Source organism: Lycium barbarum, chromosome 2, assembly GCF_019175385.1.
Source record: "Lycium barbarum isolate Lr01 chromosome 2, ASM1917538v2, whole genome shotgun sequence".
Taxonomy (NCBI): Eukaryota; Viridiplantae; Streptophyta; class Magnoliopsida; order Solanales; family Solanaceae; genus Lycium; species Lycium barbarum.
The window spans coordinates 117,330,714-117,357,017 of NC_083338.1; the positions used below are offsets into that span (position 1 = coordinate 117,330,714).

Below are 26,304 nucleotides of genomic sequence, written 5' to 3' on the forward strand. Positions count from 1 at the left end.
ATTCATTGACCGATTTGTTTAATAACTAACATTACTTCTATCCTGCTTATTGCATCTAATTAAGTCTAAGTTATAAAAAAAAAACCTTCATCTATTAGCATTTCACTTAAAGAATATGTTTCATCAACTTCCTTACCTAAATTTTCATGGCTTAACCAATTTGTAAATTAACAATCATAAATGGAGTTGTTGATGCTCTTTTAGATTTTTTCCAATTTTCTTTGACCTTAATTAGTTGATTGTTTAATTTTTTAAAGGTTGTTCACCTTCTATTTCGTAGTTATTTTTAGTTTTTGTGTCGTAATTTTTCACATTTCATTAATTTTGTTGTTGTCTTCTCCTCTAACATCTTATTTACTTGAAATCCGTCACTTTAATTATCTTCCGTTTTCAACAAGTAATTAGAGATGTCTGATAAATAATGTAAATATGTAGTAAAAGAATATTTTGTAAATCTTCTATTTTAGGTTAGTATAGTTTGTATCCTAATAGGACATTGTAACTATGGCATATTTACCAACTCAATCAATGAGAATAATCACGGAATTAATCTCTTTCATGGTATCAGAAGCTAGGGTTTCTCTTCCTCCTCTTCCGCTGCCCTAGTTTTCCGTCGTCCTCTTCTCTATTTTTCCGTCCATTTTTTCTTGCTTTCCATCAATGGCAGACACCAAGTTCCACCCTGCTTTGGCTGTCTCCAACATCAAGAATCACATTCCTATCATACTTGAGATGGAAACGGATCATTAATCGGCTTGGGCCGAATTATTCAAGCTTCATGCCCGATCTCACCGTGTCCTTTCCCACATTCTGCCGACCGGAAAGGAGAAGGCTCCTTCCACCGATGAAGAAAAGGAGTTGTGGTCCACCTTGGATGCCACGGTACTTCAATGGGTGTATGCAACCATCTCCACTGACTTATTGCATACGATCATTGAAGAAGATCTATCGGCAAAGGAGGCCTGGGATCGCCTCCGTAATCTTTTTCAAGACAACAAAAACTCCCGTGCAGTTGCATTGGAACATGATTTCTCTCATGTCAAGATGCGGGATTTTCCGAATGCTTCGGCGTATTGTCAACGCCTCAAGACCTTGGCCGATCAACTCAAGAGCGTGGGGGCTCCGGTGACCGACAACCGCCTCGTTCTTCAACTGGTGGCTGGCCTCACCGAGGCGTACAAGAATGTGGGCACCTACATCCGGCAAAGTAAGCCTCTTCCACCATTCTCCGAAGCTCGGTCGAGTCTGTGCCTTGAGGAAAAGGCGTTGGCTGAAATGCATGATGACTCGCCCACGGCTATGGTGGCTGCTTCCCAACGTGAGTTTGATGACTCTACTCCTCTGGAAAATTCAGTTCGTTCTCACCATCATCGGGGCAAAAATAACCACAAAAATCGTGGCTCAAGCGGCGGGAAAAATGCCAGCGGTGGCCGTGGCTCTGGCGGCGGCAGTGCTAACCGTCGCCATGGTGGTCGAACTTCAGGCGAGCAGTAGCAGGTTCCGGTGCAGCAGTAGTGGCAGCAGCCGTCGTCTCCTTGGCCATGGGGATGGATGCCTCAATGGGCTCCCCCTTGCCCGTATCCCACCACGCAGTGGGCTCGGCCACAGCAGCAGTGGCAGCCCACGTCTTCTGGCCCAAGGTCGATGGCCCAACCTGGAATTTTGGGCTCGCGACCACAGCAGCAGGCGTACGCAGCAGCAAGCCAATGTCTATACCTGAAAAATGTTGCAGACAATAATTAAATTAAACAAAGCAAGACTATACTCCTTACTATTTCTCTTACATGTATTCGACGTTTTTCACTTTTATTATTTACAAGCTATTTATAATTAGTTTGTAAAAATACGTAGGAAAAAAACGTAAGATGTTAACTTTTAGTTTTAAACACCTTACATATCCAAAAATGGATTATTATAACAGGTATTTTTAGTTATTTTATCTTTTCATTTAAGTTTTGTACGCAATAAGGGTCAGCATCAATTGAGAGGTGCGTCAAACATTTCACAACCACCCATAACCATTATCCTCAAAACGTCAGCTTAAAAGATAACGATAAGCCAATAAGGTGAATAATGGTCACTTAATCTTTTTTTTTTTCTCGATTTATTCTCCTCACACTTAGTGGTTCAGCTTTCCATAATTGATTTTCTCAATATTCATATCTATGTATAATGCTAAATAATTATATGCATTGGCTATTTACACCAAATCTGTTATTATAGTTAAGTGTTTTAATAGTGTGAATGTATACATTAACTAGCAATAGTTAAACGATAGTGTGTATATTCTTACATATGTCATACATCCATTAGTTTGGTGTAAATACCAGCGAATAAATATTTATCATATACTATAATTTATTTTAACGACCGCGCGAAGCGCGGATAAGTTTTCTAGTGAGCAACTAATACTAAGGAGGAAGAAAAAAAATCTGTTGATATGTTAAAGTGGACAAGTAAAAGCGACAATCTATTTTTAGTATGATAGACAAGTAAAAGCGAACGGAGAGAGTGTTTTATATTGAAAAATAACACTTTTTATACTTAAAAATAATTTAGTTCTAAATATTTTATTCTATCCTCATTGACATGTTATTATTGTCACAAAAATATTAGGACAGGACATACACTAACTAAAATCTCAGCAAATTTAAAGTTCAAAAACATTACGTAATATGAAAATATTTGATGAGGATATCTAACAAAAGATTGGGTGGGTGGGTTGGGGGGGTGGGAGATGTTTGATTGTGAGTCCGGAACCAAAATGACCCCAAAAAAGTCTTTTTGAACCAAAATACCCCAAAAACAAAAAAAAGGTGACAAAACTACCTTTAGCGCAGTAATTTACAGCGCTAAAGGAGTTAACTATAACGGCGACGTTAACTCCTTTGGCGCAGTAATTTACTGCGCTAAAGAGCCCCTTTTTTTCTTCTTCTTTTGGTTAACCCCTCTTTCTTTACACTTTTTAACGTACTTTGACCATAGATTAATCATGCTTCGGGACCCCGCAACTTCAATATTTTATATAGAACCCTACTTATTTTTGTTCAATTAATAAGATAGGCTCAATACATCAAGGATAAGCAAAACTTCGAATTTCCATTTTAGTAGTTGAAAAGTGCTCGAACTCCATTTTTGTTTGAAGACTTGGTGTCATTAGCTTTAAGTTCTTTATGATTTAGGGTTTAGATTTAAGTGTACTAATTTTTAGTCAAAATTGCAGCATTCATACCAATCTCAAAATAATTAAATTGCATCATTCATAACAATATGAAAATACTTAAACTTGTTCATTAATAACAAACCCAAACCTTTTAAAATACAATCATCAAAGAAAGAAAAAAACTTAAAAAACATTCATCAATTAATGCCCTTGAGTTGATCTTCCGCCACCACTGCGAGATGTGCCGCCACCACTGCGAGATGTGCCACCACCACGAAAGTTTCATCCGCCATGAGAGGTACTTCCACCGTGAGATGTAGTTTGACCACCATGTCGTAAGGGACACTTGCGCTTATCATGACCAACATAATTGCAAAATGAGCATTTTCGAGTGTATCTCCTTAGTGGAAAATTCATTTCATTGTGAATACGGGGGTATGCTTTCTTTTTAAACTTACAGATAAATGCTTTATTTGCAACCATTGAAAATGGATTCGGTGGCCAATAACTCTCACTACCAAGTGGGTAGAACCTTCCAACATACGTTTTTGCATAATTTTGAACTATATATTCCTCATCCATGTACGAGGAGGCGTTCTTTCCTATTGCGATAAAACTCTTGAAGGCATGAGAACATGGCATGTGATATGATTGCCACTTGCCACATGTGCATATTCTTGGAATCTCACAAATTGTGTGGACGTTACTTCCTTTACCTTGGTGCATACTTGTTGTGAGTTCAAATATGCGCTCTGCATAGTTGCACTCCATCCGGTCGTGTTGCTAAGCCTTAAATTTGTGGTACTCGAGCACTTTTGATGGTTTTGGCATCCATCATAGGCCTTCTGCCGCAAATGCTTTAGCCTCTTTTGATCTATTGACAAATCGCTCCACAACCTGCTTAAAAGTCATTCTCACCATTGCGGTGACGGGTAGTCCTCGTGCAGATTTCAACAAGCCATTGAATGACTAGGAGCTGTTTGTTGTCAGCATACCCCATCACCTACCTTCATCCTGGTGTAATGTCCGTTTATCTTTATCAATTGCATTCAACCAGTGGAAGGCTTCCTCATCCGCCTACCTAATAATCTCCATCTGCAGGTGAAACTTCTTCTCCTGATACTCTGTTGCAGCCACCCACATCCAATTACAAAGTGCTGGGCTTCGATATGCCTTTTGAAAGTTTGCCTTCAAATGACTTAAACAATAACGATGGTAGGCAAAGGGCGGCTTCCATCCCTGCAAATTAAACATATTGTGCAATATGCCAGCATTTATGTCTGATATAACACATATTCCCATGTGATCCTTAATAACGTGTTGTCTGAAGTAGTCCAAAAACATACTGTAACACCCCGTATTTTTAACCTAAGCTTTGACCATGATCCTAGACTTAGAAAATCAGATAAAGAATGTGGGAATTTGAAATTTCCTCTTCAGTTGTAAGATGGAGGTTTACGCCCATGAACAGTGACTGTATTTCAGTATACGGCCCGTATTCAAGTCGTAAACTGGTACCAAAGATTTCTGAGCATTCTGGAATTTGACACTTAGAGGTTACATCGTTAACTATGGACCGTATTTCAAAATCCGGCCCGTATTTCAACACTTATTTAGAATTTGGGAAAACTTCCTTGATGCAAGTTGTAGAGTTTTGAAATACCTTTCCAACGGTATATTATGGGGGTCAAACGGACATCTGTGCAAAGCGTTATGGCCATTTTACTGAAGAGACGCAGTGCAGTCCATACGGAATACGTACCGTATTTCAAAATACGGCCAGTATTTAACTGAGTGTAAAATTCAATTTTCCAGAACAGTATATATTTGTCCATATCAGTTCAAATCATTATTTGTCATTCCTTCAAGCCATAAAATGACCTCCTACCCTCTTTCATCATCAAGAACACCAAGGTAAGCCTACTCTAATTATTCCAAGTCAATTCTAATACATATCCTTGTAATCTAAACAAGAAATCATCATTCCAAAACTAGAAAACCCATCTCAAGGTTCAAGATTCAAGATTTTGGAAATCTTCTTCAAAGTTCAACTCTTTAATTCAAGTTTTGGAGCATTACCAGGTGTGTAGAGTTATTATCTACGTGTGGGAACATCATTGTTCTTCCCCACGCCTCATAATCCATAAATTGTGATTCTCTACTAAAATTAGGGTTTCTATACCATGCTCATGATAACTCTAGGTCCATGTCCATGATTATATTATGTATGAATTGTTATAATTCCACCATTGAGTTCTTAATATTTCTTTATGATTATTGAGAATCCGTCCGTAATCCATGAAAACCCATATCTTGTATTCCATGGGTTCTTGCATGCATGTTTTTAAATAAAAATGCTTATTTCATGAATATCCTACATGTCTACAAGTTTTCATGCAATTCTATTATATAACTATCTTCATGCCATGACTGAAGATACATACATGCTAAATACAAGTTATTTCATGAAACCATGTTTACAAGTTATTTCATGAAACCATGTTTACAAGTTATTTCTTGAAATCATGATTACAAGACAAGTACAAGTTAATTCACGAAAATCATGGGCTTCTTAGCCAATTATATCATGTTCATGTTTTTGGGAGTTGCACGAATTACCGAGAAGGCTCAGATAGCCTGAAACTACGTAGCCACCGGAGGACAAGGATCGCTCCGCCCAGTTAGGACGATTCCTTAATTTCACACTGAATGGATCCATCAGGCACGTTACCACCTTATACCCTGGCAAGGTATGGGGGCTCTGCTGGTCCGGCGAGGTACCAGACTCCACGTACCCACGTGGTGATATCATGTTGTCGGTTTATAAAATGCTCTCCCTACTTATCATGTTTTACTTATGTTATATATACATGTGCTCATGCTCATGCTCATGTTCATGTCCAGGTTTTCAGTTTCAGTTCTTATCATGTTATTCCATGTCCCATGTTATTTCTTTCAGTTGTTTTACATACCAGTGCATTCAATGTGCTGACGTCCCCTTTTATTGCCCGGGGGCCTGCATTTCACGATGTAGGTACTGATTTATAGGACGATGCATCTGCTCAGTAGGACAACATTCGTATTAGCTTATTGGTGAGCCCCATCTAATTCGGGGTTCAGTCAACTCTTTATTTGATGATTAGCTATGCATCTAAGGTATGCTGGGGGCCTTGTCCTAGCGAGTATGTTTTCCATGTTCAAACTTATGTTAAAGGTTTCATAGACTAGACAAGTCAGTTATGTCATGTCACGCTTTCGGAGTCGTATAGCCATTTTTGGCTCATTCATGTTATTTCCGCACTCATGTTTAAACAAGTATTTTGATTAAGTATTATGACTTATTGCATTTTATAAAGGCTCATCATGCATTCACGTTAAATTCCGCTCATGTTATGCCTTATGATGATTCAGCAAGCCATGTGGTTCGCTCGGTCATATGCAGTAAGGCACTGAGTTCCGTGTTTCGCCCAGGCCATGGTTCGGGGCGTGACACATACCCCATGTACTAATGCTCTCATTAGCTGCAATTGCAAAAAGCTGGAGGGAATATAGCTCCATTTGCATCCATTCCAACTGCAATTAGTAGCTTTATGTCGTATACCCCGTACACATGTGTTCCATCTATTGATATTACAGGCCAACAATGAGCAAAACCATCAATGCATGATTTGAATGCCCAAAACACAAACTCAAAAATATTACTGGGCACACCAGACTTCTATTTGAGCTTCCATTCAACAACAATACCAGGATTGAAGTGTTGTAGAGCCTCCATGTATCTCGGCAACTTCTTGAAAGAGGCCTCCCAATTGTCGTAGACTATCTCATGTGCACGCCTACGCCCAAGATATGTCTTTCGCCTACTAACGATTTTGCGATATACTTTCAGGACGGCTGTAATACAATCTTTAATAGGGAACCTGAATAAGTTGAAATATTAGTATATAGCAATGAGGAACATCGTATTAACATCAAAATTAAAATAATTTAGGTGATTAGGGGAGATTCATAGCACAAATTATTTTTCTCGAATATAATTTCTCCGTCCCAGAATAAAGAAACTCTAATTTTTGGAACATCTTCCATTTTTTGACTAATTTAGGAGGAGTACAAAATGTAAAAGTTGGATGAAACTTAGAATTGTGTTAAAATTCGGATGAAACTTAGAATTTGTGTTAAAAATTGGATGAAACTTAGAATTTTTTCTTTCATACAAAATTGGTATTAATAAGGTTTGAAGTTTGAATTTCAACTAACGCATGCATGCAATTAGTGTGTCTTGCAGTGTTACGTCAAATCAAATTAAGTACGGAGTGCTGCATAACGCATGAATTAACCACGTTATGTCAGTGGGTGGCAGAATAACACACTAAAATACTGCGTTATGTCAGAATAACGCAGTATTTTACTGCGCTTTATCATTGCACTGTGTTATCACCCTCAGTTGTCATACAGAATAATGTCATAATTCGAATCCAAAATTTGGGTTTCATGCAACAAGTGTTATATAATGTAATTTAATGAATAACTACCAACCACACAAAATTCCACACAAAATTGAGTTACTATATCATTTTTTGACCAATTTAGAGATATTAGTTGTGTTATATAGTTCTCTCTAGAAGACATATTTGACGCAATGGGTAGGACATGGGAATTGGGTGAAGATTTTGAATGAATTGGGTGAAGATTTTGAATACTAGAACAACCCACAACGAGAGATACAACTAACGTTACAACAATATGATGACAGACAAGTGGAATTGGCGTGTTAGGGAGGCTGTAGCACTGGAACAAAACTTGAGGTCACTAGGGCGTAAACGCCCAAAAAAAGTGCTCTGTCAATGCCTCGTGGCACTCTACAAGAGTTGAATTTTGCTCTTAACCGTTTTCGCGAAGAGAACAATCGGATGAAAATACGTTGCCTCAAGGTAGAATATGGTCAACATAGTTATGTCAGATTCAGATCCAAGTGGGATTCGGACTGTGAGATATTCGATGAAGATTAATATTTTTTTTATATAAAGTATAGTAGGTAGGGTCATAAAGACCCTCCCCCCTCCTCCCGGCACAACTAGGGGTACATGGGGGTTTGTAACTATATAAGTAGCCCTTTCTTTTACTATTAGACTATAACGTATTCAATGTCGAGTAGTAGAAACACAACTTGGTCTTTACTCCTTCCAAAAGAACCAAATAGCAGTGATGATGAGAGTTCAAATCATAGCAATTTTTCGAGTGATAACAGTGATTTCAAACTAGACGGGCTAAATCCTCACCTTCTTATAGAGCGTAATGATGATTTCTGCAGTGTGAAATATTCATATCGGCGAGAATATTATTGCGGTTTACGCCGAGAATGGTCACATCGGCTTGCCGAATCAGAACGTCTTGTTCGTGTCTTGAAAAATCTCAACGCTCAAATCCCAACAAGGTATTCAATAACCATGCCTCGAGTAGGTCCAGAAACTTGCGAGGCTGCCGTACAAAGGATTAGAAAAGAAAATAATAGAATGCTAGCAAGACGTTGTAGATTTTACATGCTAAAGTTGGCCTAACATCTATAGAAAAAAGATATGTCTTAAGAAACCCAAAATATTGTTCTGAGGACGATATTGAGGACTTCTATTCTGATGATGATTAAGAATATTGTGATTTTAGTTTTAAGTTTAATTTATGATGATGTTGCTATTTTGAAGAATATTAATATATTTAGTTTTTCATCATCTCAAGGGCATGAATTGATGAATGTATTTAAAAAAAATCTTTTTTTGATGATTGGATTTTTACTACTTTCGGTTTATTATTAATGAACAAATTTAAGTATTTTCATAAAGAATTTAAAGCTAATAACACCAAGTTTTCAAATAAAAATGGAGTTCAAGCACTTTTAACCACTAAAACAGCAATCCGAAGTTTTGTTTATCCTTGATGTATTGAGCCTACCTTATTAATAGCACAAAAATAAGTAGGGTTCTATATAAATATTAAAGTTTCGGGGTCTCGAAGCATGATTAATCTATGGTTGAAGTACGTTAAAAAGTGTAAAGAAATAGGGGTTAACCAAAACAAAGAAAAAAAAGGGCCCCTTTAGCGCAGTAAATTACTGCGCTAAAGATAGTTTTGTCATTTTTTTTTTATTGAGGTATTTTGGTTCAAAAGCACTTTTTTGGGATCATTTTGGTTCCGGACTCTTTGATTGTTTGGTGGTGAGGGGATGAGAGGGAGGGATGGATTACAATCATTCAAAAACATCATCGTCAAATGTTTATTGCTGCGATTATTTAGTGCAGGATCAAACTACAATCATTAAATTGCAATTATGTTTTTATAATTGTTACTTCATTGTCACTGTTATTTTTGAAAAACAATTAGAATACTTTCTTATATAATCAAACGGTTACTTCATTGTCACTATCCTTTTTGAATAACTAATAAGAGTACTTTCTTAAATAATTTCAAAGATCGAGTAGTGTATATTTATTTACATCGCTATTAACAATTGATTATTACAATGCTTTTAGCATGCAAATTGTTTTTTAATAGTTTATACTCTGATTTGATAAAAATATTATTTATACTTTGAACTAATACATGTTAGAGGGTCTACGTAACCAATAGTCAAATAGCATGAGAAGTTCATACAAATATATTCTTGAAGGGTTATTTGACCTCGTGTAATGAGCACCTCATGTTAGGTTTGAGAAAAGGGATTCTTTATTTTGCTGAATGAAAGCTTTAAGTTAAAAACAGAAAATTAAGAATTATTACAGACAGACACTGATTCTGTTGATACAGTCTCAATGTAGTCTTTGCAAAAAATAATACGAGTAAAAATTGGTGGTATATCCCAAAAGAAGTTTCATCAATAGTTGATATCAATGCAAGTCCTGGTTACTCCCATAGATAGCTAAGCCGTGTGCTACGCTGGGGAAGAGGGATTTGAAAAGTAAGAGTTATTATTAAACTAGTGTATTCGCCCGCGCATCGCGCGGTCCTAAAAGCAAATAAAAAATACGTTCATAATTAGCCTTATTATTCTTTTAAAAATATTAATTAGTCCCACTACATAATTCTACTTTTGATGGTCATATATGATTCTACTATTGTTTTGATTGCTCTTTTAATGAAGATAATTTATTAAAAAAATTATTTAAATCGGAGCATATGACCTTAAATAAGTAAAAACTTAATATCAAATAATAAAAAAGAAAAAAATGGTGATATAAAAATGTGGTGATGTAAGCCTTACATATATTGCAAATCCTTTTTTCTTCCTCTACTCAAAGAATATTGTTCAGGTGGCAAATTCTCCACGACATTCTTAATCCAATGTATCGCTTACAAACTATACATATGACAAGTCACCTCAAGATAATTCAATTTCAATTTATTTTCTTTAATTTACTATTTTCTGTTCTTTTACTTCCTTAAGCTTGTAGATAATATAATTGAATTAACGCCATTCTTCTTTTTTAGACAATAAAAATAAACTAAGAAATAGAAAATCATAAAAATTATAATACGTGTAATATTTACATCACTTCACCTCATATTGATATCCCAAAATTAAATATTGAAACCTACAACACTTTTATGAGAATATTCTTAATTCCTGATTAGTAGATCACTATTGTCGTCAATTCTCACTGAAATTCATGCAGAACAGTCTATTTAGTATTGAAACATATAGCACTTTTGTGAGGATATTTCTTAATCTTTTTCTCCCCATTTCCTTCCTTTTTTGTCGTCTACGGCTTATACAAATTATATTTTTTTTATGCATATGTACATTGTAGTATGTCATTTCTTCGTGCTAAACAATCTATTTTAATGTTTGAATTCAAAATTATATCTTTGAATTCAAAATTATATCCACTCTTTCACAACTTCCTTTTGTCAAATAAATTAATAGTGTAACTCCAAAAGCAGTTTAGTCTTTTCCTTAGAAATCAAGCACAATAATTGTATATTAAAAAGGATAAGATTAATTCACCAACCAAAATACATTCGCATTTTATTTCAATTAGTTTCAGCAATTTTTTCAACAACCACCTAAAAACGGAAAAGAAAGAGCAGATAGTTTTCTTAAAATGAAAAGATTAGTAAATACCTATTTGTTATAGCCTGTAATTCCTGTATAGGTATTCTTCTAAAGCTTTTTCTGAATCACATCCTAATCTCGTCTTGTTTTCAAAATTTTATAGAACCTTTTCGTTTCACATGCATGCTGATTGTTGGATCAATATTCACCCTAATGTTTAATATTTATAGTAATGAAAGAGTTTTGCAACATTAATACAGTAATTAATGCAATATTATTATGGTGCTTACTAATAATAAATGTCTGCCATTGGAAATTCTTAGAGAAAGCAAATGACAACACATTAGTATGACAAATACAAACAGTACTCCACTGCAAACGGCAACAATGGGAAATCAAATGGACAACTTTAATTTTAACTTTTATGGGAATTTAATGTGTGGCCTTTTAAAAACGTCTAATGAATGAAAATGAAGAGGTAAACAGAAGCAAAAAGTTAAACCAGAAAGGCGTGACTTTTGAATTTTGATTAAGGCAATCATTAAGGTTATGTAATGTAGTTGCTCCGTCATCTTTAGTTAATTTTAATTTTTAATCAGAAAAAATGAGGTAAAAGGCTAAAAAAATGACAAAAAAGATAAATACTAATGCTGATCATAGAGAGGTGCCACATCACCTCTTCTATGCCTAACTTTATTATATATATAGATTTTTTATTTGTTCAAAATGAATAAATTGGATGTTAAATAAAAGGAGAATATATATTATACTCGTTTATGGAACTTTTCTTTGAAAAAGTATATTTAATTTGCTTCTCCATCTTCCTAAAACATATTTTTTTTACGATGAAAAATTTCACGCGAAAAATAAAGGCTCAATCAATGCGATCCAATCCCTTTTTGTGACTCTATTACTACGATGATGTGTCCTGTAGTATTTCTTCTATCCTAATTTGTTTCACATCAATTTCCTTTTCACCTATCTTTAAATTTTGAAACCTTTATATATTAAATTTTTATTGTATATTTAATGAAATGCTATTATTGCGGTTGACATGATACGTGTAAATTTACTAGGAGAGTACTTTTGGTACCTTGTACACATTAATTTATGTGTCAAATGTTCTCATTTACTTTTAAAATTCATGTTCAATCAAATAGTGCTAAACAAATCAAGATTGTAAAAGTAAATTTTTTGTATATATATTATATGTTTAAAATAAATAAAAATAAAATTCAGAATAATAAGATGCATTGATCCCCATACTCCAATCACACCGTGTATTTTGAGACCTGTAGTCTAATAAATAGAGAATCTCACCATTTGGCAAATACTAGAAACAAAAAATGAATGAGATAAAGACAATCTCAACCGTAATCTCCTCAATAAATAATTCTTCATTATTCTAATCAAATCATATTTACCGTTAAAGGAATTCCTAACCAAAAATTAGTGTTAACGTAGGTGTCAATTAATACTCTCTCTTATTCATTTTTATGTAACACTGTTTAATTATAACCTGGCAAAAATAATTATATGCTTAAAGTTAATTTTACTTTATTTGGTTGATGTACTTTTATAATCATTAATATCTCATAACATGAGATATATAAATTATGCTAGCGTTTGACCATAGATTTTGGATCATATTTTAAAAATTTATCTTCGAATATTTGTTTGGCCATGAATTTTGATCAGATAATGAAAATTTATCTTCAAAATATTTTCAAATTCCAAATATTGACTTAGATCACTTTTTGGGTGAAATTTCACTTTCACTCACAAAAATTTTAAAAAAAAAATCAAGTAAAATGCATGTCCAAACACTACTTTAAAAACTCAAATTTTCAAGTTTCAATTTCAAAATTTATGACCAAACGAGAGCGTAATAAATCCGAAAATCTTTTTTTCTTGGAATATCTGTATTTTGTGTAATTATCTTTTCCGCCATTAGAGACAAAAATGACAACTGGCTAGATAAGACGAATATCGGTTTCAACTTTGCAGTGAAAATTTTCTGAACAAACTCACTACGCTAGAGTAAAACAAATAAATAGATCAAAATTAAATACTGGTTTTCAATTGTCAACGTTGGAAAAACAAATAAAGAGCATTAAATTGGTTGCATATGCAGTTGGAGTAAAGTTATTTGTTGCATAATTTGCGCTGATGATGGATTAATAAACCAGGCGCCACTACCTACTCCTTAACAACAAAACGTCGTCGTTTTTTCACTACTCCCCTATTGAGAGTCATTTTTAGCTGCTACTTGTCAAAATAGTTTCTCAGTTTTTAGCTACTTCATTTTTGCAATAGAAATTCACATATTTTATGGACCTTTAATCAAAACAGTATTTGGGTTTTGTACTAAAAACTCCATTTTTGGCAGTTCAGATTCACTATTTCAGGACTTTTCAGCAAAAAAAAAAAAAAAAAAAACAGTATCCAAATTCTACGCAAAATCTCCATTTTACTTTCAAAATTCGTAATTTTTTGTTTATTTTAAAGCAAAATAGCATCTGGGTAGTGCACAAAAATTCATTTTTCAGACCAAATTCACATATTTTGAGAAAAAAGAGTATCTGGGCTGTGCACAAAAAATCAGTTTTCACATATTTTTGAGCAAAAGAGTATCTGGGTTGTGCAAAAGAATTCATTTTTGAGACCAGTTTCACATATTGTTGAGCAAAATAGTATCTGGGTTGTGAACAAAAATTCACATATTATTTGGATTCTGAAAGATGGGTAATCGATTTATATGCATGACAAAGAAAGAAACAAAGGAAAATGGAAGGACTGGAATAGTAGGATCAAGAAGTAAAAGAATGGAGAGATCAAAGAGAAGGTCACTACTAGAAGAGGAATTATTGCATAGACAAGCTTTATCAATGGCAATACAACAACATCAATTGTCTCAAAGATTTGAAGGATCAATGTCTAGACGTATTGGATCCACTAGTTCTCGTCGTCGTACTGATTTGTCTGAATCCACTCCCAATTCTAAGCAGGTATCATCTCATCTGTTTCTCTGGTTTTGAGAAAGTGAAACAAGGTTCTTGAATCATATGTAAGAATGTACCACTAGTTGCCAAAAATGGAAAGATAACATTATTTTTTAAATTGACTAAAAAGGGAAGTAAGTAAGAGAAACAAATTGAATGTTATACAGTTGCTTTAGTTTTTTCCTTTTTGGAGGTTATTGTTATGTATGTTCAGTTTTACTTTGAATCAGTTTTTGGGATCTATGGATATATATTGCAAAACTGAGTCTGAGTGGAATCTAGGTGGGGACTTTTTAATTTATTGGTTGGTCTATTCAGTTCTGCTATTATGATTTTGATGGGGTAGAGGTGTGGAACACTGAAAAGTTAACCTTTTTGTTTTTTGTTGTTGTATTTTGTGGAATTGGTCGTAGAAATGATGATTCTCTTTTTGGATTCTTGATAATGTGGAGAAGTGTAAACTAAAAAGGGTAAGAGAAGAAAGGCACCTTTTGTTGCAAAAAGTGAAAACTTTAATCTCCTTTCACCTTTTCGAAATCCTTTTTTTAGAAAGGTACAAAAAGAAAGAACAAAATGAACTCTCAAAACCCATCTTTTTCTTTGGTTTTTCTTATTTTTGGTGATATTACATTGCAAAAATTCATCATTGTAAGATTCTTAACAAGTATTTCCTTTGTGTTCTTTCTTTTGTGGAATTTCCTTTGGTTTTGGAAGTTTAGGGTTGAATATTCCCAGGGCCCGAAAGTATAAGGTTGGGCAATTTCTTTGTTTCTTTGTTACTTTCTTCTCTCTCTTTTTTTTTTTTTTTTAATCTTATATTTATACTATTGCCTACACTGTAATTTTTTTGTGTATGGTTGATATGAGGACCCAAAAGCCAATCTCCTTTTATTCTTGCTCTGTTTTCTAGTGTTCATAGCCCTAGTAGCAGTATTAGTATACCTGTGCAGATTTTCTAAGGGAGTACTTGCAATTCACTGCATAGATGGTGAGCAACTTTATGTTGAGGCATATGTAATTGCACTTGACTTTGCTTGTCATTAGTCTACTGCAAAGGTTACCTGGAACATATTTACTTTCAGATTTTTGTGCAGACATGGTTGCAGCTTGTATTTGCCATTCAGAGTACCTAGGTTGGGCGATACGAGAGTAGATGGCCCATCACTTTCTAGTTCATACATTCTTAGATTTTATCTGTTAATCGTTTGTTCTGCATTATGTATTCCGATGTACGAATCTACGTGAGTGACATTGCAGTGATTAAAGAAGAAAAAACATTATCAAAAACTAACCTATTTATAAATTTATGTGTCACTATTAGTTGCCTTACAAATTTTATGCTGTAAAGTTACCAGAATTTTTGGAGAGCATCAAAACAAAGAAGTTTATCTTGGTACATGGAGAAGGATTCGGAGCTTGGTGTTGGTACAAAACTATTGCTCTATTGGAGGAAACAGGATTGCTGCCCACAGCCATAGATCTCACTGGATCTGGGATTGATCTGACATATACAAAAAATGTGACAACACTGGCGGAGTACTCAAAACCATTGATTGATTATCTGGAAAACTTGCCGGACGATGAAAAGGTATGAGGTATTTGTCAGATTTCTTATTCATTTATTACTATGAAAGAATCCCCAACAAAAGCTAACTTTGTGTTTAAACCTAAAAATGATTGTGTGTTCTCCTTTAGGTAATTTTGGTAGGTCACAGTGTTGGAGGTGCTTGTGTTTCCTATGCCTTGGAGCTTTTCCCACAGAAAATTGCGAAAGCAGTGTTTCTTTGTGCTACAATGATATCTGATGGACAGAGGCCTTTTGATGTGTTTGCTGAAGAGGTATCTTTCCTCTACGACCGAAAATGTAAAACTATTTGAAAACGGGTATTGACAACTTATTCCTGATACCGGTTGAACTAAAAATCAAAGTAATGCATTGTCTAAAAGTACCTTTTTTGTGGATGAAGTAGTCTAGAAGACTGAGCACAATCAAAATTGCTCCAGTGTGTATGTGGAAAAAGATACAGATACCAAATCATGAGTAGCCTAATAATTGCCCCGAGTTTGCAGTCGTGGCTCCTGAAGCACCATGGCATTTTGGTTGAGGTTTCATAGAGTTGCTATAGTATTTTTGCTGCATAAAGAGCTAAAAGTAATAAAATATGCAGAAAGAAAATACAGCACTGTATGTGGAACGCAGGTCCAGAAGTAAATATTTTTTGGTGGAATAGAATAAGCGTCCACTGACCCCTTCTAAAAACATTTTACTTTTTCTTTAATATGCCACATCGGCGCTAGCTTCAGAACTCTTAATTTAAGCAACTTCTTTGTACGAGTAGTCAGCTCTGTACAACACTGGGGTGCTTATGTCTTTGAACTAGAGCTAACAGTGTCAAAAAGGCTACAAAACATGATTCTTTTCTTTTGGTAACAGTTTCCGCTGTGCTTCTTCTCTACCTTTGAGCCATACCAAATGTTCTTCGCTGAAAGCATGTTCAAGCTTTTACAAAAGTCTATTTTCTCTTTCCTAAAATTAGTCCTTATTTGTGAGACAAACATTGTTACAACTTCTAATGGGTCATCTCACCTTGATAATAGAGGCCTGCACAAGAAAATAGACCTGAACATGGGAAAGAAAGGCAAAACACTGAAAATGGGACATGAGCGGTGTAAGCTTTTGATCGGAATTCTCAGCATTTGAAATGTTCCACATTGCAATCCAGCCTCAGGCTGACCAGTTCATTTTCTGCACCAATCTTTTGAAGCATATTATAATGTGTTGAAAGTTGGAATTTTAACACTTTTACAAAGTGGTATATAAGAAAAATGAGTTTTTGAATACTGAATGAAAATCTCAGTTCATCCATATCATAAAATGCATCGTGCAGAATTGATGAGGTAAAAAAGGACAGGATACATATTGTACCAGTTGTTGGTTCACCGCCTATTTCATGATAACCGATCGATTGAACATCTCAAAGGAAATCATTCACATCCCAGAATAACCCTGCCTCTGAAATGCTAGTTTAGTGTCAATTATTGTTATAGATATATTTCCACCATGATGTGTTTACGTGAGGTCTATTTTGCAGCTTGGGTCGGCAGAGCTTTTTATGAAGGAATCTAAGTTTTTAATTTATGGGAATGGTAAAGAGAAGCCTCCTACTGGCTTCATGTTTGAGAAGGAGCAGATGCATGGCCTATATTTCAATCAATCTGCTGCAAAGGTACTTCCGTTATACAATTGGAAATTTATCATTTGTAGTGTGCTGCAAATGCATGTATGATAGGATATTTCTGGTGATGGCATCAGCTTTACATGGATCATACACATTAAAGCAACTCCATTTCAGGAGAATACAAGTAAAATAAAAGTAAAATAATAGAAGCACTTCCAACGCTTATTGTTGGTGAAGTAATCCTTCCGTCCCGAAATGTTTGCCCCAGATTCAACCTTCAAAGATCGGGATTCGGTTTTAGAACTAGGTTCAAAAAAAGTTTAGGATGAGAGATTATTTTTTAATATAAAAATGAAACTTATTTTGTTAGGATGAAAGATTAAAGTTACAGACCACCGCAAATAGGTAATGGGTTTAGAATTTTCTTGAAGATGCCCATGACCAAATTTCTGTTCGGCTTTTGAGTAGTCAAAATGGAGAATTTTTTATTTTTTTTTGGGATCTAAGGGTAAATATTTTTTATCCCATGGCTATTTCACAGAAATTTCTTGTTGTTCTGAAATGTGACAATGTTGTTTATGTTTGTTGAGCTAAAAAGTTCCAATAGAGTGATTTCTCCTCTACCTATTATGGAAAGCCTTTGGACTCTGTCTCTTTTTCTGTCCTTCGGTTTTTTCGTTTTTGACTTCTTGTTAGAAACGGTAGACTGCGCAGGAAAGGATTCGGGTGGAAAGTAATGTTTCCAAGGAAGTACATAGCTATTTCCAAAGCGACCTTTCTGAGAGCACGAGTGATGTTTTATTTTTGCGCTGGTTTCAATCACAAAATCATTAAAGAGATTCTAAAGCACCTAACAGAGTGTAAAATAAAGCATAGAAACCATTAGTAGCTTTGTGTCTACTGAAGATATGCTTAAGATAACAGAACTTTTCAAGATTGGTTCGTTGTGATAAAAATCATAGAGAAGTGGACCATAGAGGATTAGGATATCCCCTTTCCTGCTTCCTTTTGGCTGACTTAATCTTCCCATGTTCGATAACGTATTTTGGAAGCAAAATTTCAATGAAGAAAAACCTAAATTGTATTTGATGTTTATCGACATGTTGATGGTGCCTATCATTTCCTGTAGGATGTTGCTTTGGCGATGGTTTCAATGAGACCCATTCCTCTTGGTCCAGTAATGGAGAAACTATCATTGACACCTGAAAAATATGGAACAAGTCATAGATTTTATGTCCAGACATTGGATGATCATGCTCTTTCACCAGATGTCCAAGAAAAGCTTGTGAGGGAAAACCCTCCTGAAGGTGTCTTCAAGATCAAAGGCAGTGACCACTGCCCATTCTTTTCGAAGCCACAGTCGCTGCATAAGATTTTGGTTGAAATTGCTCAGATTCCATAGGAATGTTCATATGAAAGAAACAACAGATCTTTTACTTCTCACAGAAAATAGCTTTTGTTGTTCCTTTTGGCGGCTGTACAATCTGTTCCACGAGGCTGTTGGTTGTATAAAAGAAAAATTGGTTGGGTTCTCAGGCTTCATATCCATTTTCATATTTGGTTTAATTTATTTCTTTTAAAGTATGAAATACATTTGGTTAGAGTTACCAACTTCTTGTTTCACCTGAGCTAGCTGTTTGGTTCTATCCATTATTAGTTGGTCTATAAACACAGGTGACAATGGCAACTGGCACTAATCCATTCTATTGTCATAGTTTACAGATACATTGAAATCTTCGAGGTGCACTTTCTGTCTTCAGATTATGGCTTATTTCTGGTTCTTGCCTTTATGTTAAGTATCATGCTGACTTTTGGCTTGCAGTAAAAACAGTATCACCATGATACCCTCAAGGGCTTTTGTATAACGATTATCCTGAAGAGGCAGTCAAACGACATGCTGAAGACATTAATCTGTTGGAATTTGATTGTCCGGTTGACTTTTTGAACAAGACTTAAGGGCAAAACAAAGAATTCTAGGTATGATATTTTTAACGAAATATATACAGCTATAAAAAAGGGGTACCAGATTTTCCTCATGCCAAGGTTTAGATTATAACGCCAAGAGAGTGAAAGGAAAAGTTGCAGCATGTATGTTAGTGGCAGACCACAGTAATGCATTGCAGAACTACCAAGAAGCCACGTGACTGTTACTATAATGTTTGTCAAGAAGAAAAATCCTAGAAAGGGAAAAAAGAACCGATCCTAGAAACAAGCTGCTATTTCCTACAGAGCATTTGCCTTGGTCAGTGTCACTATACAACTTGGATAAGTGTTTAGGCAGTTTGTGAGGTAGGATGTCATGAGATTGAACTGATCATAGGAGCTTTTACATTACCAAAAAAACATTTATGACCAATAAATTAGGCATCTATGAATCACAAAAGCCATGATTCATCTCTTACTACACAAGGAATAGTAAAAGGAGAACAGCAATTAGTGTGATAATCAACTTCAATCAGAAAACAGGTTAAAATTAGATGAAAAAGTATGACTAGCAGGTGGATAAAAAACATGACTTCAGACACAGAAAAGTTTGGATTACTGCAAAAAGAATTCCACCTCTCCATCGTATCTCCGAACAATGAATCCCGAAAGGGCAAATCAACTTCAGCGAGATGCCTACCATGAAAGCAAATGCACAAACAGATGGAAGAGAATAAAGTATCACCCAGATTGATATCTCTGAACTCTCGGGTATAATAACTAAGTATCTATTGTCTATAATACCTGCAAAACTTCAGGAGACTATTTGTAACACCATATGCTAAAAAACAAAAATAGGCACCTGCTAAGTTAATATGGGTCGAAAAGTCTCAAAGAGTCGAGACCTAATCTAAATTCAATAACCCATTAATTACCTGATCAAATAGTCGCCATTATAACATAACTGAGTGCAAATATATGAATAAAATTCAATTTGGCATTTTATCAAACAGCTAAAAAGCACATAATGATTAAAATGACTTACCACATAATTCCACAGATCAAACGGCTTTAATAAAACAACAATCATCTCATCTAATTTTGCTTCTCTCTTTAACCTTAGCCAGGTATACTTTAGAAACTAATCAGTTAAACTAATACTACAACATATATAAGTACAGAAATTTAATGAAAAAGAAATTCAAAGGAAGGAAGGACTTAATAAATGTTCAACCATCTACTACAAAAGAATTATACAGCTTGTTAAAGAATGTCTACATAATATTACATTTTTTTCCAACATCAGTAAATAAGCAAAACAAGTGGTCTCACGTTCCTTGTAATATCTGATCAATGTCAAGTAGAATTTCCCATGGATCAAAGCTAAGCACATCTTCAGGCACAAAATTGAGCATGGCAGTGTATGAGGCCTCTGTTGCTAATAATGGCTCACCAATATTCATGTCGTCCTGTTGCATATCACGTAACATCCCCTCTAATTCTTCCAAGTCGTTTTTGTCCCATTCAAGAACATCTAATTGGGATTGTGACATTGCCATTTGTACTGATGAATTGCTCTGCATAGAGTCCCCTGCATCATATCGCTCCACTAGTTGTAACGGCTCATCAGCAGTACTATTCGATTCCACAGCCTGATGTGATTCTTGAAAATTCAAGAAACCCATGGTTTCAGATTCAGAGTGTGAATTACAAGTTACTTCATCAGGAAAATTGTTCAAGATTGTGACAGTGGAAGTCTCGGAATGACAAGAACTAGTAACGGGTCTCTTCTTGATGGCACAGAGCACATAATCTCTGCAATCCTCGTCGAATTTCTGAAGAATAACACTAGAGAGCTCGTACTCCTTCATCAGCCAATTCCCATCTTTCTTATTATACCCTTTATTCACGTAAGACATGCTCTTCTTGCATCCAATAATTACGGGTGACGATGATGAGTATATAACTGGTTTGCCCTTGTCTTGTTGTTTCCAACTGCCCTTGTTTCCCACATTGCGATTATACTTGGACTTGCTCTTCTTCTTGAGCTTTGTGATGAAATAGCGATACTGAGTGCAGTCGCTGTCATCGTCATCATCATCATCATCACCGCAGGGTACTCCATGATCATAAATCTGCCATGGTTCATGTTTACCGTAAACATCAACATTAGTGGTGATGAAACCAGAATCATTCATAACTTGTCCAGCAATGAATCTCAACAAGAAAGTAAGCCCTTCTCCATCTGTCGGATGAAAACGGTAACCCTCTCCAAGTTTCTCCATCACTACTTGATCTCTTTTCTCAATAACAATGAAAAGAAAGGCCAAGGAAGGTCACAGTTTATAGACCGATTTGCGAGTCAGTCTAAGCGTGTGTTGAAACTTTTTATATGGAAACTTTTTTTTTTTTTTTTGGGAAACTTTTCACTTCAACTAGAATTAATAAAACAGAGAGTAAAAGTTTCCATATAAAAAGTTTATAGATAGGTTTTCTGAGGCACTCGGCAATTAAGCCCAAAGCATTACACTTATATATGGAAATTTTATTTCCTAATCAAACGTTTTTCTCTAACCAAGCGTGTATGGAAATTTTTGATATGGAAACCTGTTTTTTTTTTTGGAAACTTTTGAGTTCAACAAGAATTAATTAAACATAAAAATCAATTTTCTTGTGCGTCAATATTGGAGTTAGTTATACAGTCAGACCTCTCTATAACACCATCCGCGTATAACAACACCTCTCTATAACAGCTAAGATTTTTCGGAATCGATCTTTTATGTTATATTTTACTTCTCTATAACAACATTTTACTTATAATGGCAACGGCCAACTTTATGACAGTACGCTCTTTGTAAAATTACCCTCCATATAATAGCTATTTGCTTTTTCGGGTAATATAGTAGTTAATTATCTTTATAAAAAATGGAATATATATGGTTACCAATAATAAGTGTATAGATTTTGATCAAATAGTTAATTTGACACTTTAATATACTATATTTATGACAGAATATTACATATGAATACATATTTATAATCTAAGAATATCATTGTCTTCTATAACTTTATTTAATATACATATGAATATCATTGTTTTATTACAATAAATAAAAGAGCTTCATGGAAAAAAAATTAATTTGATATTTTAATATACTATATTTCTATAGATTTAAAATGTCTGTCTTAGAGCTTAAAACTTTATACATTCAGTTATGAATTTATTGAAATTGTATTAACTTTCTTAAATGTTTAGTTAGTGAAGTATTCATATCTTTGAGATTTAAATTTTAAATAATTTGTTATTTTTTACAACATTAAAAATAAGAAGCATAGGTTTTATGCATTTTTTTTGCCTATAACAGCCACATATTATTTTAATGGCAAATGTTGTTATAGGTGTATAACAACAACTCTCTATAACAGCCAAAAGATTTCGGACCCAACGATGCTGTTATAGAGGGGTTTGACTGTATAATGTACTAACAGATGACAAAAAAAATTAAGGTACTGGAGTTAATTATTTCTGGTTCAATTTCATGTTGAATATCCCTTACTGGAATATTCTTGACTCGTACTGCAGTAATTATACGCACATCTGAAGTAGTAAGCATTTGCTTCATGTGATTCGCGCGTTGTCATAACATACTTCATTTTTGCTTGTCGTTTCATGAAACTAACTAGCTATTATTAATACAAAAAATAAATTGGAAAAGAGTTGTGACTCCGTTTGGCAAATTAACTATTTTTTTTTTTTTTTTGAATGTTGTGGAATTAAAAATTTAAAAGGAAATAATAAAGAAAATTCCCTTTCTCCCTATCAACTCTATCTTTCTTTATAATGAAATCTAGTTTTAAGTATTTGGTGTTTGTGACACGAAATGAAATATTATTTAGAAAAAAAAATATTTAAGCATAATTTTCTTCAATATGGTTCTTAAACTCCCATTTTTCAAATTAAAAATGTACGATTCTCATATATTTGTTGTGTATTTTTTTCTCTAACGCTGATAGTGCTATCCAAGTGAGCTAGATATTCGTCTGAAAAAAATTACAGATTTCGAGTACTAGAACGGTCGCAACTTTTGATGAAATTTTAATGTTGTCGTCTCCAAATCCTTTTGTTGCTGAAAATGGTCTATTTCATTACTCAATCATACAATATGGTTCTTTCTTTTTGTAACCGTGATTTTCGGGCTAGCTTGCAAGAACCTCGACTAATTCTTCCGGATACTTGCTACAATCATACAATATGCTTCTTATTCACTGTGTGATTTTTTAATGTTAAATAGATATCTGTCTTGGAAATGGATGGCCAATTTGACAGACTACATGAACTCATCTATGTTGAAAGCCATTTGAGCAGTCTCTCCACAAAGTTCTGTGGTGGAGTTATTCAACAAATGTTGAAACATGCTGATTTTCCTGGAAACAACAATGGAACAAGTTTCTTCCAGACACTTGTTGTAACACCCCGTATCTTGGAACTAAGTTTGGACTCGTATCATTAGAGTTTTAGTGGAAAAAAAACTGAAGGTTTGAACGTTTTGAGAAAATGGTTGATAGGTCTACTTCGGGTAGCCATAAATCCTTGATTAGTTGGGAATTTGGGAAAGTACCCTTAATGAAAGTTGTAGTATGTAGAAATACCTTTCTAAAGATATAAGGACCAAGCCAATCAGAGATCGGAGCAAGGAGATATGATCGTCTCAATATGGCTAATAGTAAGGCACTTAAAATTCTATAGAATCGGCTAAGTTTTCGATATGTCTGCCTTCCAGTCCAATTTCGTGAAAATACATTGGGAATTTGAGGAAACTTAAAACATGAAAGTTGTAGCCCTTTGAAATATCTTTCCAACGGTATATTGTGGAGCCCAAACAGATCTGTGTACAAGAAGTTATGCCTATTTTACCGAACACTGTGCAGAACCGACACCCGTCGCTTCTCGGGGCGCGTGAGGGCGCGTGAGAGAGAGCGCGATGGCCCCGCTTCGCGGACCGATCGCGCAACTCTGAGTTTTTAGTTGCAGAATGTCGCGCGATGCACCCGCATCGCGAAACAGGTCGATTTCGGGTTAAAAGTTGGGATTTCGCGTTTTAAGTTATATTTAACCTTGGGGTTTATTTCCCTAACACCCCTAGTCACGAAAAATTACCCTAAAGTCAGGAAGAACAAGTCTCAAGCCTCAAAAACCTTCCAAGGTAAGTTTATCATGATTCTAGGTTGAATTCAAGTTCCTAATCCCTTTCTAACTTGAGTAAACCTTTCCAACTCAATTCTAACATATACTCTAATAATCTAAGCAAGAAATCATTGTTCCTAATCTAGGGTTATCAAGAAAACCATCTCAAGGTTCAAGAATCAAGATTTAGGAAATCTTCTCCAAAATTCAAGTCTTTAGTTCAAGATTTTGGAGCAATTAAGGTATGTAGAACTTCCATCCACATGTGGGAATCTCTACGTTCTTCCCCATGCTCCGTTTCTTGATATCCATGAAGTTCAAATCCCAGGGCATTAAACCCAACATATTGGTAGCCCGTATTTATGTACAGGAATTTTGTATCTATATTCGTTGTTGTATTCCTAATCTTCCATTACGGTTATTAGGAACCCTAGCTTAATCCATGAATCTTGAATTCATCCTCATGTGTTCTCATTATGTTTATATGAAACTTTATGATTTTATCTAGCAAGTTACAAGCATGTTTTCAAGTCAATTATATATATATGATTACGAACTATTCTTATTACTCATGAATCAAGAACATGTTTGCAAGACTTTACAAGTTATTTCATGAAACCATGTTTACAAGTTACTCCATGAAACCATGTTTACAAGTTATTTCGTGAAATCATGATTACAAGTTATTTACAAGTTATTTCACGAAAATCATGGGCTTCTTAGCCAACTATATCATGTTCATGTTTTTGGGAATTGCTTAGTTAACCGAGAAGGCTCAGATAGCCTGAAACTACGTTGCCACCGTAGGATAAGGGTTGTCAGCAAGGAGGCAACACCTTCATTATGCAGTTTGGATCCTTACATGCTTATTATTACTTAAATCTCATACCCCTGGCAAGGTGTGAGTGTTCTGCTGGTAGGACGCAAGTACCAGAATCATGTTGTCGGTTATACTATAGCATTCCCCACGTTACAAGTAGTTTTATATACATGTATTTCCATTGATTTACTGTTTTCAGACTTTACTCACGTTTCATGCTCATGTTCAAATTACATTCAGTTTCAGTTCATGTCCTATATCTATGTTATGACATGTTCTTCGTTTCAGCAGGTTTTACATACTAGTACTATTCACCATGTACTAACGTCCCTTTTGCCCGGGGCCTGCACTTCACGGTGCAGATACCGATTTTCAGGAGCATACACCTACGCAGTAGGATCACTTCAGTTATCAGCTTATTGGTGAGCCCCACTCCTCTCGGGGTTCTATATGGAGTCTGTATTAGTATTCAGTTTATAGTAGTCCAGGGCTATGTCCTGGTAGTTAGTATCCAGACATGTTTTAGAGGTTTCATAGACAGATGTTAGTTCACAGAGTCAGTTATGCTTTCATGTTTGCAAACTATTATGTTTTCATGATACTTCATGCTATGAGATAATTTCAAGACTTATTCCGCAAATTACATTTTTCATGATTCATTTAAATTGCATCATGTAGATTATATTGTTTTGATGCCCATGTTGACAAGCAAGCCATGAGGTTCGCTCGGACACATGCAAGCAAGGCCCGAGTGCCGTGTTACGCCCAGGCCATGGTTCGGGGCGTGACGCTTGTTCGCGTGAAGATCAGAGACCTTTATGTACAAATTGTTGCTAGCAAAGCAGCAGCAACAGTTGAAGCTGCAAAGGCCTAAAATGGGAGAAAGAATAACGAAAAATAGGCACAAAAAAAGATCATCAAAATATCCCTTTGCTTTGTTTTAGATCTCTTCCAAAATTTTATTTATTTCACATTACTTGTCTCCTTG

The 26,304-nt window shown here is 35.0% G+C and overlaps 2 protein-coding genes across 2 annotated transcripts; one reads left to right on the forward strand and one right to left on the reverse strand.

Annotated features, from left to right (window-relative positions):
* The first annotated feature begins 13,294 nt into the window (after positions 1-13,294).
* On the forward strand, positions 13,295-18,923 carry LOC132626888 (putative methylesterase 14, chloroplastic). The gene is made up of 5 exons (XM_060341917.1): positions 13,295-14,215; positions 15,558-15,797; positions 15,905-16,048; positions 17,302-17,436; positions 18,518-18,923. The coding sequence occupies exons 1-5, from the start codon at positions 13,949-13,951 to the stop codon at positions 18,788-18,790; spliced, it is 1,059 nt and encodes a 352-aa protein (XP_060197900.1). The 5' UTR covers positions 13,295-13,948; the 3' UTR covers positions 18,791-18,923.
* Positions 18,924-20,639: 1,716 nt separating this feature from the next.
* On the reverse strand, positions 20,640-21,596 carry LOC132628784 (NAC domain-containing protein 55-like). The gene has a single exon (XM_060344550.1). The coding sequence runs from the start codon at positions 21,594-21,596 to the stop codon at positions 20,640-20,642; it is 957 nt and encodes a 318-aa protein (XP_060200533.1).
* Between the last annotated feature and the right edge of the window lie 4,708 nt (positions 21,597-26,304).

What these genes read in the sequence shown, in the direction of transcription:
- LOC132628784 (XM_060344550.1), bottom strand. Translation starts at nt 21,596, where the DNA reads ATGGAGAAACTTGGAGAGGGTTACCGTTTTCATCCGACAGATGGAGAA.
- LOC132626888 (XM_060341917.1), top strand. Translation starts at nt 13,949, where the DNA reads ATGGGTAATCGATTTATATGCATGACAAAGAAAGAAACAAAGGAAAAT. An exon ending in TTGATGTGTTTGCTGAAGAG is followed by an intron (nt 16,049 to 17,301) that starts GTATCTTTCCTC and finishes TCTATTTTGCAG; the next exon opens with CTTGGGTCGGCAGAGCTTTT. An exon ending in TCAATCAATCTGCTGCAAAG is followed by an intron (nt 17,437 to 18,517) that starts GTACTTCCGTTA and finishes CATTTCCTGTAG; the next exon opens with GATGTTGCTTTGGCGATGGT.